The 16117-nt window shown below is 42.3% G+C and overlaps 1 protein-coding gene across 4 annotated transcripts in view; it reads left to right on the forward strand.

The window, feature by feature from the left end:
* The window catches only part of galntl6 (polypeptide N-acetylgalactosaminyltransferase like 6), a 753660-nt gene that overhangs the window by 555747 nt on the left and 181796 nt on the right, over positions 1-16117 (forward strand). For all 4 annotated transcript variants that reach the window (XR_010006391.1, XM_016995302.2, XM_016995304.2 and 1 more), the window contains one exon: positions 15331-15516. Coding sequence is in view for 3 of the 4 variants with exons in the window: in XM_016995302.2 (XP_016850791.1) it covers positions 15331-15516 (186 nt within the window). In the remaining variant the exon portion in view is untranslated. The remainder of the gene's footprint in view (positions 1-15330; positions 15517-16117) is intronic.

Raw genomic sequence — 16117 nt, forward strand, 5'->3', positions numbered from 1 at the left:
AGTTGGATGCAAAGTGAAGAGTTGCTCCACAGCACCTAAAACATATGCCCAGCTTCTGTACAATCTGTTGTCTTTCTTTATAAGGCTTCTTGCCAAATTCCCGGCAGTTGGCCAAACTGTGAGGCTTTTGGTGAATGGGGCAGAGCACCTCCTTCACCTCTGACTTGGATTCGTTGGCCCTGTGCTGAGTTTCAACAGCCTTAACACTAACCGGTCTTTTGGCCTCTCTAGGTGGTTTCTTGTCCACTTCAGGTGCCTTCTCTGGCTGGGTTCCTTGGTATAAGGTGGGGAGGCCCGTCTGTGGATCATTCCTTTCTCTGGCCGCCCTGGTGATGAACTGGACCAAATGAGAAAATGGAGGGTATGCCTGGGAGTGGGCCTCCTTGTAGTTGAAGACCTCCTGTCCCCAGCGTTCTTGCAAAGTGAAGGGCAGCTTGGTCAAGATCTGCCTCTGGGACAGGTGCTGATCGAGGCACTTCAAACCGGGCAGTTCTGGATTCTCCTTGGCCGACTCTAATTCCGTAAGTAGATCGCTGAGGTCCCACAAGAGTTTGAAGTCTTTGAGTTTTAAAGCTGGGAACCTTTGGAGCTTGTCCATAAGAGATGCTTCAATCTCTGTGCTGGCCCCATACCTCTGCTGCAACCTGGCCCAGGCCTTTTCCAGGGCTTTGTCGGGATCGGCTACGTGGGCTGCGTAGATCTTCTTAACTTGTGAGGATGAGGCTGGGCCCAACCATGCAGCCAGAAGAGTCAGTTCTTCCTCAGGCAATAACTTTAAGTCTCTGATTGCTCTCTGGAAGGTGGCCTTCCAGAGAAGAAATTCCTCAGGCTTGTCCGAAAACTTTTCGACACCCTTGTCCTTAAGATCTCTTCTGGGACTTCTGATGATGGAGACAAGCTGGGACTCCGGCGTCGAAGGGAACAATTGAGGAGTTTGCTGTTGTGGAGTGGACTCCCACCGTGTACCTTGCGTCAACCTTTGGCCTCTTGGAGGGATGACATCGACCACTGACGAATCGATGGTTCCCTGTGCAGCTGTCTGTAGGGGCCAACTAGCGCTCGGCCTTGAGGCCCTGATTGACTGACCTAGGGTTTTAGCAGGAGGCACAGGTAGCTCGAGCAAGGGTGAGCTCCCCGCTATGACGCTCTGCTCTGCAGGAAACTCAAAAGTGACTTTGGGGCCCTGCTCTGGGTAAGGAGAGAAGTCTCCCTGTTCCTCATTCGAAAACTGGCTGTACATGCTGCCAAGGTGCGCAAACACTTTGGCAGAAGGGTCCTGTATTGGTAACTGGCTTACATTTTCTTCTGTGAGTGGCTCAATTAGGGCCTTGGCCAAAGTCTCAGCCCTTACCCTTTTGGCTGCGGCATCCATCTTTATTCTAAGCATCTCTATACGAGCCTGTTCTATTTGCATTTCGCTTTGTCTACGGGCCTGTTCTATTTGCATTTCGCTTTGTCTTTGGGCCTGTTCTATTTGCAGTCGTTGCTCTTCTTCTTTAAAGGGAAGGGTGAGATCAGCTGCCTTAGCATCAGCCTCCGCCCCCGCTACCTTGCTCTTTAGCTCCAGACGTGCAGCCTCCTTAATGTGCAAGGCAGCTAGGGAAGAGATGGCACTCCCAGCAGCAGAAGACTTGCTAGAGTGGCTGTGTTTAGACGATGCACGCTCCCTTAGTTTAGATACCTGGCTAGAGCGGTTGGACTTAAGACTAAGTGCCACAGCAGGTGATTTTAAAAGATTGGTCTCATGGCTGCATAAGGAAGCTAGGATTGCCCTCACCCTATTTTCTTTCTCATTAGTGTCAGCTAAAACACTCCCTATTTCTAACTCTGAATCCTTGGCGTTAATGCGCTCGAGGACCTGGACTATCTTAGACACTAAACCCCTCCAAAGACCGAAGGCTTCTTCGAGGTCTGTCTGTAATATGGCTGGCACCCTTGTGATACCCAAGCTCTCTATTCTGTCCATTAATGTTGTGATGCGCTCCCATGCCGAACCTAACCTCACATGGAGGAGCTCCTTTTCGTCTATTAGATGGGCTAGCATTTTGGCTGAAGGGTGCTTTATCCTTTGGGGCCTTTCATTCCTACTTTCAGCCTCAGAAGGAGGTACGCCATCTGTATCATCTTGAAATTGCATAGACATTATGTATTCTTAATAGCAAGTAAATTTACAACAAAGGCAAATGCAATATACCTGCAAGTAAATTTACAATAAAAGCAAATTCAATATATAATACAATTCACAGCACTTAACCATAGCAATATATATCACTAAGTAACTATACTTTACAAAGATTGTGACCTTTGGCGCCAGACTTTGGTGGGCAAGCTGCAAAATGTCAACTGACAGCAACTTGCCACTTGATACCTCCCTTGCCCGAGTGACGTAAACTGCCAAAATGGCGACTTCGCCAAATTTTCAAGCACCTCGTGCTCTGCGGCTCGAGGCCTGCCGCCGAAGGAGCACCGAGGCTGGCTTTGGAAAGGAGGAGAGAAGAGACGCCTCCTCCCCGCTGTGAAGGGAGGTCACCACCGCAGGTCGATGAGGCAGGTCACCACCGCAGGACGATGAGGCAGGTCACCACCGCAGGACGATGAGGCAGGTCACCACCGCAGGACGATGAGGCAGGTCACCACCGCAGGACGATGAGGCAGGTCACCGCCGCAGGTCAATGAGGCAGGTCACCACCGCAGGACGATGAGGCAGGTCACCACCGCAGGACGATGAGGCAGGTCACCACCGCAGGACGATGAGGCAGGTCACCGCCGCAGGTCAATGAGGCAGGTCACCACCGCAGGACGATGAGGCAGGTCACCACCGCAGGACGATGAGGCAGGTCACCACCGCCGGACCATGAGGCAGGTCACCACCGCAGGACGATGAGGCAGGTCACCACCGCCGGACCATGAGGCAGGTCGAAGCCGGCCGAGTGCTCCGGCCGAACTCGCAGCAGCGTTGCCAGGCCTGTCCAGGTTCTAGCCTGGTTCTGGTGGGCTTCACGCCTCAGAGCCAGCCAAAGAACTGTCGCTGGTGCTCCGCGGCTCGAGGTCTACCGCCGAGGGAGCCCTGGACGTTGCTGGGAACTGCACAGCCTGTGCAAACCCAGAAAGCCACTGGGCCACGTGCGCACACGCGAGCCAAATAGCAAGGAAATAGAGCCCCACTATTTGACTCCTTCAGGTCTGAGAGCGGGCTCCACTGCCTCAGACGCTGGTAGAGTCTTTAGGTATGCAGACTGAGCTCAGGCGGAAAAGCCGCGGCCTATACTAAACTTCCTAAACTATAAAAAACTATAGGCTGTGCAAGCTAGCTGAAGCGGAAAAACCGCTGATCGACCTCAAAACTGTGCCGTCCGCCGGACAATAAAAAACTATAAAACTGAAACGTGCTGTCCTTTATCCGGGCGAACTGCAAATCCCTATAAGCTGTCCTATAGATATTGAACGACTGAGTCTGGATAACTTCAAAAAAGGATGTTTATTCATACAAGGTTGTAAACCTGGCACAGATCTTAAAGTTGCAGAAAATGAAACAAATTTCCATAGGTTTTAGTTGCAGAATTATCCCTGGTTCCAGAAGGCAAAAGTGATTATAAAACCACTATACCCTAATCACGCTGCCTATATTAGAAGGAGAAACTCTTTCCTTCCCTATCTTTACAGCAAAGATTAGTTCTAGAAGCGATGGAATAACTTTGCTCCTCTAACTAGATTTCCTATTCCAGATCAATATAATTCAATACTTATCTAATTTGGATAGGCTTAGATTGGCCTGGTTTTGAGGATGATTTGTCCCAGTTAGCCTTGCACAGCTCCAGCACGTTGGAAGACTATAGCCAGAATGAAACTCTAAAATGGAGACTAGACCCTGGTAAAAAGGGCGGTCCTAAGATGTTGCACTCTTTGACCAATCACTGCAAAGAAAACTGCAGCCAGCTCTTGCAGATTCCAAGCCACTTTTCCTAGGCTTTTGCAGCCAGAGGCTCAAACAAAATGTAAAGGAGGGAAAGCAAACAAACGACCAATAGGTAAGGCAAACCATCGTCCTGGGGGACGGAACATTGGCATTAAAAGTAGTGTCAAGCTGCATGATTTCTACAGTGTAGATGCACCCAGGTTGAGTTAAGTTGTTGTTGTTTTTTCAAAAAGTAATTTCTTGTATAATTCATTATAGAATTCCCTTCTCCCCTCCTCCTCCAACAGTTAATTATCTTTGTTGTTACAGGAAAGTTTTGTGACTTACTTACACTGATCTTTGATTTTCTGTTCTGTAAAAAAATGTGTATATATAGGATTGATAAACAAGTGGCATAAAATTCAAATTGAGCTTTAAAAGTGAGGTTTCAACTAACACTGAAACTAAAAAACATTACATATAATCCAAAATTGCTGCTGTTCCTACTTATTACTGTACATGATTTTTGCAGTGTAACTTTTTAACTTCCTCAATACCAAAAATAGTAATTAGTTACTACTACTATTAGTTCCTACTATTAGTTGCTTCAGTTTTCAAAGAGATAGTTAGGTTAGTCTGTTTCTGTAGAAAAGGAGATGAGGCAGAAAAGGGGAGATGGAAAAAGGAATCGAGCAACATAATTTAGACTTAGTTTGCTACTTCAGATGAACTGGTAGAGTGCATTAAAGCTATGGGTGTTGTCTGTAGGTCATTATATCACAAATCTGACTGCAGGTAACTATTGGTTCAGCAGTTGTTTAGAGAGTGTAGTGTCCTTAAGACCAAGGAAATGAAGCAAAAAATGCTTTGGAACTTACGCTAAACAATTGCCACTCCCATGGCAATTACTGAAAGATGGGCTGGTTGGTCAAACAATGGTAGATGGTGGCTTTCATGTAAGGAAGTGAATCTATTCAGGGCTTTTATTGCCACCCAACCCCTGAAATGAAGAGGCAATACAATATAAGTGGGTTAACTATGGGCAACTTTTATTAATGTTACCTAATTAAATTTTGTAACTTTGTAACTTGCAGGTGATTCTAAAGTGTAATGAACTTGGTGTGGGTACAGCTGAGTTAGTGACCCTTTCGGCCTACACCTTGGCTTCTTTGGGTGAAAACATCTGGGTCCCTGGTTGGAATAACCCAGAGCGACCATTAAGGGAAACATGCCAGAGAATTCTGCCCCAAGGATTTATTGCCATTCCTATGCCATTTTCATTTGCCCTCACCTCCTTTATTTACACCGTAGACGAGGTTTCCCATTCCTGGCCAGGGAGGAAGAGTGAAAGCCCCCCGAGGTCTCCCATCTCCTGCTGCATGGTGGCCAATGCGGAAGGAAGAAGAAGAGGCCCAGGGAAGGAAAACAGGCAGAGGAGGGAGGAAAGGAGAAGGCTCCTGAGGCTTCCTTCCTCCTGCTTCAACAAGGCCTGGGGAAGAGAAAGGTGAACCCCCTACCACCAAAAGCAGCCCCCCCCCCTTTGCCAGACCTCCTAGGAAGACATCCTCCCTCTTCGCCAGTCAACTGTGGAATAGAGAAGAGGGGCAGGATGCTGGCTGTAGCTCAACCCCTCCCAGAAAGTAGTTCCATCTGAGACTACTTTCTGTCAGCCTCTTTTGCGGGGGAAGAGGCATAACACTTCCCACCTCCAGCTGCACGGGGAGGAAAGTTAATTCCATACACTGAAAGATCTATCCTAGGTGCTGATGTTTGTGGGTACAGCATTTGAATTGCTCCTTTAAAGTATGGAGTAAAACCATGAGTAGACTCATAACATCTTTGACATAGAAACCACTGACAACCTTTGCTTTACTATAACTCTATGTATGTAAGCTTTAACGTTTCTTGTACATTTCCTTTCTAGCATTGAACATTAAATCTTTCATTTGAGTACAGAATGCTAAAAAATAATAATACCTGCAGTTCAGTAGTGTCATTCTATGGGCACAAGTAATGCTCACAAAGAAGGGATATTGGCCAGATTTCTCTTTCATGTTGAGACACCTTGTTGAGAAATCAATAACTGCTGCAAGACTTTTCATCTCCAGTAAGACAATTGTGGCTGCAAGGTTTTTTTGTTTTTATTTTGAGTCTCCTGGGAGGGTATGGGCTTTTTTCCTCCTAGTCAAGGTCTTTGTAATTTGGGGGAGAAAGCCTGTATGCAAGGTGAGATTCCTTTCCCTTTGCTAAGCAAAGCATATACACACAGCAGGCACAGAAGGATGGGCTGAATGATCCAAAAGATGAAAAGTTCTCTGCTTTTCAGAAGTCCTCACAACAAGGAAAGATCGGACATAGTTTGTGTATAAATTGTTCACATCCTTTACACCAAAAAATATCCACAAATGCAAACTTTCTCTTTGAAAACTTGCACAAAACTCTTGACATCTTGCCCACTAAGGAGAGAAAAGGTAGTTCATTCTTTTATGCAGAAGCAAGATTTCCAGAGTATGTACAAGAGAGAACTCCAATACAGCTTCCAGTTTAGAAGTCAGTTTGACAAAGCAGCATGCCTAAGAACCACAAAAGGAATGTGTTGTCGGTGGCACAAATACGGAGGGATGAAGGAACTCTGTTAGCAAGTTGTTTTCCTCTGCTACACTTATGATGCATTTTGCTTAAGCATCCATTTTGGCTTGACCTCAACAATTCACCAATCTCAATGCAACCAGATATATAATATAAAATAATAATAATAAATCTTTATTTATACCCCGCCACCATCTCCCCGTGGGGACTCGGGGAGGCTCACAATGTTACAAAAGTAACAGCGCAAATACATTAATACACAGTTTAAAACACAAGAAGATGATATATATATATATTAACTCTTGTTATTGTTACTAATAGCTGGTGTTGTTTTCAGCCTGGAGTTGGAAGTCTGATGAGTTTCAGTTCCTTGGAAGGTCACACCTTATTTATGTTTGAGTCTCCTGGGAGGGTCTCCTGAGAGCCATGCGTGAGTTAGGGCCTTTTACCCTAGCACTTAAGACCTAGCTTTTTACTAGAGCTTTTGATCTATATTAATTTTATCAATGTTTGTATGTATGTATTTTTATCCTTTACAATTTTATCTTGTAAATCGCCTAGAGCATCTTGGATGGAGGGCGATTAATAAGTAATTAAATGATGATGATGATGTTTGCTCTTCCCTGTCATTCTTGATCTACTTTTTTCATGATATCGTATTCATTTCTCGTGTCAGAAGCGAAATTGAGAATACAGTTATAATGTGTTTTTAAAAACACAAAGTTAAAACTTGACATTATACTAGATCTCCTTTGACCAGAAGCTGGCCACTTGGAGTGCTTCTGGTGCCACTGTGAGAAGGTTCTCCATTGTGCATGTGGCAGGGCTCAGGCTGCATTGCAGTAAGTGGTCTGTGGTTTGCTCTTCTCCACACTCACATATTGTGGATTCCACTTTGCAGCCCCATTTCTTAAGATTAGCTCTGCATATTGTGGTCCCAGAGCGCAGTCTGTTTGACGCTTTCTAAGTGGCCCAGTCTTCTGTGTGCCCAGGAGGGAGTTTCTCATCTCGTATCAGCAACTGATTGAGGTTCTGGGTTTTAACCTGCCACTTTTGGACTCTCGCTGGGTGAGGTGTTCCTGCGCATATCTCTGTAGAACTTAGAAAGCTGTTTCTTGATTTAAGGCATTGACATGCTGGCTGATATCCGAACAGAGGATGGGCTGGAGATGTCAATGCCTTGGTCCTTTCATTACAGGCTGCTACTTCCTGGCAGATGTCAGGTAGTGCAGTACATGACACCCCCTAAGCAGTATAATTTATCCAGTGATGTAGGGTGTAGACATCCTGTGATAATGCAGCATGCCTAATTAAGAGCCACATCCACTGTTCTAATGTGGTGAAATGTATTCCACACTGGGCATGCGTATTCAGCAGCAGAGTAGCAAAGCGCAAATGCAGAGGCCATCACAGTATCTGGTTGTGATTCCCAGGTTGTGCCAGTCAGCTTTTGTATGGTATTATTACTAGTACCCACTTTTTACTTGATGTTCAAGTGGTGCTTCTTTTAAGTCAGAGCACGGTCCAGAGTAACTCCCAGGTATTTTGGTGTGCTGCAATGCTCCAGTGGGATTCCTTCCCAGGTAATCCTCAGAGCTCAAGATGCTTGTCTGTTCTTAAGATGAAAATCACATGTCTGCATTTTAGATGGATTAGGAATCATATGCTTTTCCCTGTATTAAGAGCAGTAGTAAGAGCACCCAACGTTTTTAAGGGCTTCTGTTCAACCATTTCAAAGCCCCCTGCTTGAACGGTGATGGCATGGTCATCAGCATAGATTAAACTCTCTGTCGCTTTTGGCAATAGCTGGTCATTTGTGTAAATGTTAAACATTGATGGAGCAACCATGCTCCCCTGAGGCAGGCCATTCTTTTGCCATCAGCTTATCTGACCCTGGAACTCAACAAAAGAGCTCCTGTTTTGAGGCAGATTTCCTATGAAGCAAGTGAGGTGGTAGTCCTTTGTGATATTATAATTTTTTCTCAGGAGAAGGCAATGATTCAAAGTATCATATGCTTCTGACAGGTCTATGAAGACAACTCTTGTAATCTGCTTCCTTTCAAAGCCTTCTTCTATGTGCTGAGTCAGGTTCAAAACTTGTGATGTGCAGCTTTTTTTCTTTTCTGAAATCAGCTTGCAGTGGAATCATATATGGGTCTATTTTCCCCATAATTCTATGCAGGATAAGTTTCTCCAGAACTTTGTAAAGATGGCACAACAAGGAGATTAGTCTATAGCTTTTTGATCATTACGATCTTTGTCTGGATTTAAAATGGCTATGACTTTTGCTTTCCTTCAGATTTTGGGGATCTGACAGAATGCAATGCAATTGTTCATCAGTTTCAGCGGCCAGCACTCACCAACCCACTAATTCAGATATATGGTTAGATAGAGGACATTTCAGACATGATTGCTATTTTCTTTTGGTTTTTGTTTTAGACCCCTGGGCCTTTTGTAGAAGTCAGAAATTCAGTTTGTGCCACTCTTGTCATCTCTTCATGCTGCATTTTCCTTTGGCCATACAACTGGTCAATGGGCATAGGACTATCTGTGATGGGTGAAAAACTGGCAACTCTTTAAAAATGAGCAAGAAGGTTGGCAGTCTTGATGTAAGTGCATCTAGACTGAATAAAGCATCTGAAGATTCTGCTTGGGCAGCGTACGTAAATATCCGGAAGGAGGAGTAATCCCTGCCTCTGTGCTATTTTTTCACTGTAAATTCTTTCCGGCTTTAAATGAAGATTAAGATAACCACACACAAAAATTACAGTGGGAAATTTGTTTATAGGCTATCAGTAGAGAGGCCATAATGCTGTCCTTTATCATTGCTTGTCATACAATTGACAACCTATAAAACTCCTGCTCCTGCATAACTCTTTATTTGTCACTTTCGGTGCCAACCCATAGCTTGGCAGATGCCTGGCATGCATCAGCCACATGATTTATTACTTTATTTAATAAACAATGTGATGAAAAGAATGAGATATTTTCATTTTAAAATTGAAATTAAGAATCATCTCTCTGTTTTTCACTTGACAAGGGCTCTACATTCATCTGTTTTTCAAGATGCACCATTTATTGAAAAGGGAAAGTAATGATAATTAAATACTGCCTGATTCCTGCCCCCACTTTCCAGCCTGCAATGAAATTTATGCAATAACCTGGCATACAAATGAAACCATCCTAGAAGAATATTGTATTGTCATGTCAGGCTTTCCTGAATAGATTCCACTGATAATGAATAGTCTGGGATGTATTATCTTCCAGCTATCACATGGCTCCCTCTTGACATGGAGGTTGCAGCTTTATTGGAACACTAACATTTGGTGGTTTAGGGTGTATGCCTCTTGATGATGGCTAAGGACATTTTCATGCAACCACTTAACAAGATGGAACAACAAGCTGGCTGGAACAGTGATTTTTTTCTGCCCAGAAAAAAATGGCAATTATAAATTTGTGAGATGTGTTTAGCAGAGGAATGTCAGACTCTCTAACCAAAAAGAAAGTGCATAAACAGAGACGCAAAGCTAATCAAACTGCAATTCACAAAAATATCTGAAGACATGATGGTGCCATCCTAGGATATTTCAGTCGTTGAGATAAAGTAGAAGCTCAACCCTCTCTAACCCACTACCAGTCATGATGTGAACTACCCAAGTCTCATCCTTTTATGTTGAGACCTAAGGAAGACAATCCCACCAGCTCCTCTTTTCCTCCTCTTCTTGACAGTAAAAAATTAGGAAAGTTTACGTGAAACATTGGAATTTCATTCATATGTTAATCCTCCCCAGATGTTATTCCTCCTGGTTTCTTCAACATAGAAAAAGAACAGCAAAGGCACTTAGTGTCTCTCCCTTCTGTTTTGGTTTCCTCTTGTGGAAAAGAAGAAAAGAGGTTGTTAGCAAGAACCCTTGAAAACTTCTTTTTGGATCAAAAAACTCCATATAAACAGGCCCCTCTCCTCTTCAAACATGGTGTTTTCCATATTAAAAAAGCAGAGAGGACTAGAATAAAGGCTAAGTATGGCCTAAATACCTAAAGGCACTAGAACCTGTCTGATGTTATAAGCTAAGCAAGGTCATCATTGGTGAGTTCTTAAATGAGAGACTACCAATGGATACACAGGTTCTGTAGGCTAAAGTTCAGAGGAAGGAACTAGCAAAATGACCTCTGAGTATTTCTTGTCTAAGAAAACCCTATGAAATCAATAGGGTCACCATAACTCAACAGGCAACTTGAAGGCACATACACACACAAAGCTAGGAGCTATCTTGCTCCCATGTTCAAGAAACTTGATGGATAATATTTGATTAGAGTTTATGTTAATTCAATCTGTTAGTTCATTAGATTGAGAGAAATTGCTCCTCTTCAGAAGTTCTAGATTAAGGGTAAGACATTCTGAATCCTGTGGAGTGCTTCTATACATAGTAGAGTCATTTGGATGTGAAAATTTATAGAAAGAAAATACAAGTAGGAGGCAGAGAATAACTATACAGGCTTACAATTGAATAGCTGCCAGTATATGCATGTTGACTGATTGCTACATATGAATAACATGAGCTCAGGGTACCTTACAGCATTTTCCTGAACAGCAAATCTGTTACTGTCCCCCAAGGGCTTATAGATTTGTTGTTGCTGCTGCTGTTGCATTAGAGAATGCAGTGACAAAAAAGGTATTAGTCTGACATGAATAAATGTCTCACATGACATATTGAAATAATTTCCTTCCATTTTGTATAAATGCCCCTAGCATTTATGTTAAGATGGAAAACTATTGGATCAGACTTGGTTTTGTGCATTTGTTCCTTTGCTGCCTGCCTTTTGCCCTGCTGTGATTTTTAAGATTAACACAATGCACCCTGTTAAGTGTACGATTGTTGTACTAAGTTTGAACAAGGGGCATGGTGAGAGATATTCTTGTGACTGACTCCTATATTGGCATAGCCTTCCATAGAAGGGGCAAATTAGACTTGACATCAAAGACATGATTGAGGCTTACATTCTAGGTCTTTGTTCACTAAATTGCAACTGAAAGAAAGGACCAATTGAAACTCAAATCATAGTTTGGGAAGATCATGAGCTGAGTATCAATTACAGTAAGATATCTGTATTGATGGGGGATATATTCCTAGCCTGACTAAAATTACCTGAAACTGCAAATCCAACTGAATGTCATTAAATTAGGTTAATTATGGTCCCAGTATACAAAGTTGTATTCGAAGATCCTATCTAGGAATTTCTTAAGCCCTCCAATGAAACTTTATAATAACTTTCAAGGAAAGCATACCATAGAACCTCCTAGAGGACCAAGCAAATTAATAGAGAGATCATTTTTCCCTAGGTAGGTAAGTAAAACTGCAGATATGAGTTCCATTGTTATTTGGGTCTTGCTTATTTATCAAACAAAACCATACAATAGAGGCCAGTGACAAAAATCACATTATCACACTGGGGCTTTAACGTGGGCACCCCCATTATTCTAGTGCATGCAGAATTCTGTGCAATGTAGTTTAGGGTGGAGCCTTTTGAATACTCTGCTACAGAGGCCCTTGCTTCCCAAACTACATTTCCAGAATTCTGCATGTGCCAGAAGAATGGTGCTGCCCACATTAAAGCCCCAGTGTGATAAGGGGGTTAGTCTGGTCTTTGGTCTTAAATATTAATGGGTGAGCAGTAGTATTGTGCTTTTATATGGAATTGCTGTTCATTTTGTGTAGTTTCATTCATTTTGTTTCATTTTTGTATTTGTTCCTGCTAACAAAAATGGGGCGCCTATATGAACAGAATTTTTGTCTGGCTTACAAAAAATGAAAATTTTCGGACCATTGACTGCAATGGGAGGACTTCCAAGGCTCATCCCTCCCCCCTCCCCCCCCCCCCGGCTTGGTTTTTGGGCTAGAGGGGTGAAAATCACCACACACTGAGGGTTTTCGACCCCTTTTAGCCCACCAACTTTTAAAATGTTTGGGTCTTCCCCAGAGTACTATTGTTATTAATATTATTATTATTGTTAACACCCATTGGCACACATCAGCTGTCATGCGGAAGCAGCCCTCTCTCAGATTCAGCTTAGGGTATCAGAGTAACTAACATTATTTATATTAATATTATTATTAACACCCATTGGTACACATCAGCTGTAATGGGAAAGCAGCCCTCTGTCAGCACCTGCCTATTGTTACGGGGCCAAAACGAAAGGAAAATGAAAGCAAGCATGATGACTGTGCAGCTTTCATTTTCGTGTCACCTCTCGCTTCCTACAAAAATGTCATCATTCCTTTTGTGTAGACAAATGGTCAAAACAAAATGATAGCACGAAGGAAATGAAGGGAACATTTTCGTGCACATCTCTAGTGAACAGGTGAATTGTTGTTTTTAGGCAAACACTTAGAGCCAAACTATATTGTCTGGGTGCTCATGTTTATGAAAATAGCAGCCATGAGAAAATCAGAGCAGCATTCAGACCATGAGGGATAAGATAGGGGAGTTTTAACTCTCTCTCTCTACCATGCTTCTGACAAAAGTTCCTCTTTAGTTTCATGGGAAGTCCATTTTGGTACCAAAAGGAGACTTCATTGAATTGCAAATTCTTTATATTTATATACGTTTTATTGTTTAACCCATCGGCTGTATCAAAACAATTAACAAATATATTTAACACACACACATAGAGCATACAATCCACAATACAATCAAAGTTAAAATAATCAAGCTGTTAACAAGATCAAGATCCTGATCCAGATCAAATATCTGCATCGCCCCTACAATTTATCCCAATCAACTCCAAATATGCAGTTCTCAACAGAGTTGCTTTAAATAGAAAAAGGGCCATTTTGTATGTTATTTTAGCATTCTGGCCTGCCAATAAAAATGTAGTTTTTATATAAGGATCCCAGTGTGTCTTTTGTATAATGTATAGTCCGAGGTATTGGTTTCTTTCTTTCTTTTCCAATTTACAGCTAAACAGTACATGTGTGATATCTGCCGCTCCACAAATACAAAATCGTTCATTATATGGGACTTGGTTAAACCTTCCATGTCTGACCAATGTGTCCACCTGTTCAAATCTAGTTCTGGTAATAATAATAATAATAATAATAATAATAATAATAATAATAATAATAATAAAACTTTATTTATATTAAAACTTTATTTATATACCGCCCTATCTCCCGGATGGGACTCAGGGCGGTTTACAGTCATAAAAGCAAACACAAACATTACATAACAACATAATACACATTATTAAACAAAGCAAAATAATACAATTATAACAATAAATCACACTTACATGACCAGATCAAGGGGACGGGAACCATAAAACCAATATATTAAAATGTATCATTTTAGGCTAGGGAAATCTTGTGCAATATATTCAGGCCCAGAAATCGGCGGTAGTCCAATGTAATTACTCAAAAACCTGCCAACACCACCAGGTCTTCAGTTCCTTACGGAAATTGGATAATGTAGGGGATTGCCTGATCTCTTTTGGCAATGCATTCCAGAGCCGGGGGGCCCCTGCCGAGAAGGCTTGTTCCCTCGTCCCCACCAGCCGCACTTGAGACGGTGGTGGGAGCGCGAGAAGAGCCTCCCCGGAAGATCTCAAGGTCCGCACTGGCTCATAGGAGGAGATGCGATCACGGAGATAGGTAGGACCCGAGCCGTATAGGACTTTATAGGTCAAAACCTGCTCCTTGAATTGGGCCCGGTAAATGCCCTCCTGAGGTGTTAGGCATTTCTGTCTTTAGATATTGGGCCGTTTCAAAAGTATATTTTAAATGACTTAGCCATTTAAGTGAGCCAGCTTTGCTGAGGGTGGCAATATCTTTCTGAAGAAATGCAAATAGAATTTCAAGAAGAATGGGTTTTGTCAGAATCAAGGCAGAACAAGAAAATTAAAAAATATATATTTCAGTCAATGACCAGCATAAAAAAAATCAGACAGCAAAGGATAAGGACAAGAAAGAGTTAAAATTCCCTTTCCCCATCCTCTTGAGGCTGCTATTTATATGACCCCGAATGGGCATGTAAACTATATTCATGCAATTAACTTCAGGGCTAGTTTGACCCTTAGTGACTGGGAATACTTGAAATTTTTTGCACACACTCGGGTTTGATCAGGCAAAGTGCTTCATCAAAGGCAGTGTGATATTTTTCTTGCTGCCAATGCACTCAGTGAAGTTGTTTTAGCAAAGGGCAGAACTGGAGGCAGCAATAGAAGTCTGTTGTTTATGCTGCATTACAATGGGAGAAATGCTCTCAAAGGCACTCTCTTCTGATGCAAACACATACAGATCGAATAAGAAAAAAATAGATTCTTTTTATTAGCAAAGCCTTACCTACTGTTCATTTGCTGCAAAGTGATGTCCAGTTGCTGAGGTTGATCTAAAGCTGATTCTCTCTTGCTGCCCTTCGGTTATGCTGACTTCACAGTTCATTGGTTTTTTTTAAAAAAATCTATGCATCTTTTTGCATCATTAATAGGACTAGGAAGCCTGCTCAGAAAGGGCATCATTTAGAAAACCATATGTCAGAACATTCATCTGGCTGGTAACTGGAGGGTCGATGAAAATCCTGCAGTGATTTTGATTGTGATGACGGATGGAAATTTGCCAATTACAAATGTGCTAAGAAAAGGTCTAAAATGTCAGTGGCTTCCTTTGTGTGTTTAGACTAAGAACATTTGCAATTTATGAAGCATCTCAGAAATGGGTGGTAAGATAATGAGAAACTGTAAATGAACAAGACAGTTTTGAAGGTTACGCAGTGGCATATATGTGATGTATAGTATTATCTGTTCTCAGGTCAGCTCTTATGTACCCATGTCCTCCTGTGTGTCTTTACAGAACACTTGAAAGAGAAGCTGGAGGAATATATGGCCCGTTTTGTCAAAGTGAGAATTGTGCGCACCAAGAAGCGAGAAGGGCTCATTCGCACCAGACTCCTTGGAGCCTCGATAGCTAAAGGTGAAGTCCTGACCTTCCTGGATTCCCATTGTGAAGTCAATGTGAACTGGCTGCCTCCATTACTTAGTAAGTAACTCTGAGTCGTTGAAGTTTTGGGATGATGCACATACGACATGCTGTCACAAAATCATTTACAGTGCAAAATATGGTTCCCAAATATTTTTATCTGGGAAGACTTTGAAATATCATTTTGTCTTTCATTACAACTTATCATTATGCCTATGTATCTTTGCCTACCAGCAAAGAGAAATCAGGGAAGGGATGAGCCTATTCTTTACTGAAGGGTTTTCTAGAGGATGGGAGCAACCACCGAGAAGGTCTTTTCTCATGTCCTCACCATGTGAGCCTTTGATGGTGGTGGGACTGAGAGAAAGCTTTTTGTGCAACTGAAAATAAAACTTGCAAGAGGGAGCATACAAGGACTTATGCCAAAGAAATATATTTAAGACTGACCTGTGAACCATTTGGGTTGCATTCAGCACTAGTCGCTTGAGATATCTTGTAGTGCATCTTGAAATATTTTGGCATATTTGGTCATATATTATACCACTTATAGTATAGAATAGACTCTCCGTTAACTGGAACTCCAGCAACTAAAAAAAATACTGCATTTGCAATTCCATTTTTATAATGGAATAAAACTGTGTTACATTACATCTCTCTTTAT

Source organism: Anolis carolinensis, chromosome 5 (genome assembly GCF_035594765.1).
Source record: "Anolis carolinensis isolate JA03-04 chromosome 5, rAnoCar3.1.pri, whole genome shotgun sequence".
Classification (NCBI taxonomy): domain Eukaryota; kingdom Metazoa; phylum Chordata; class Lepidosauria; order Squamata; family Dactyloidae; genus Anolis; species Anolis carolinensis.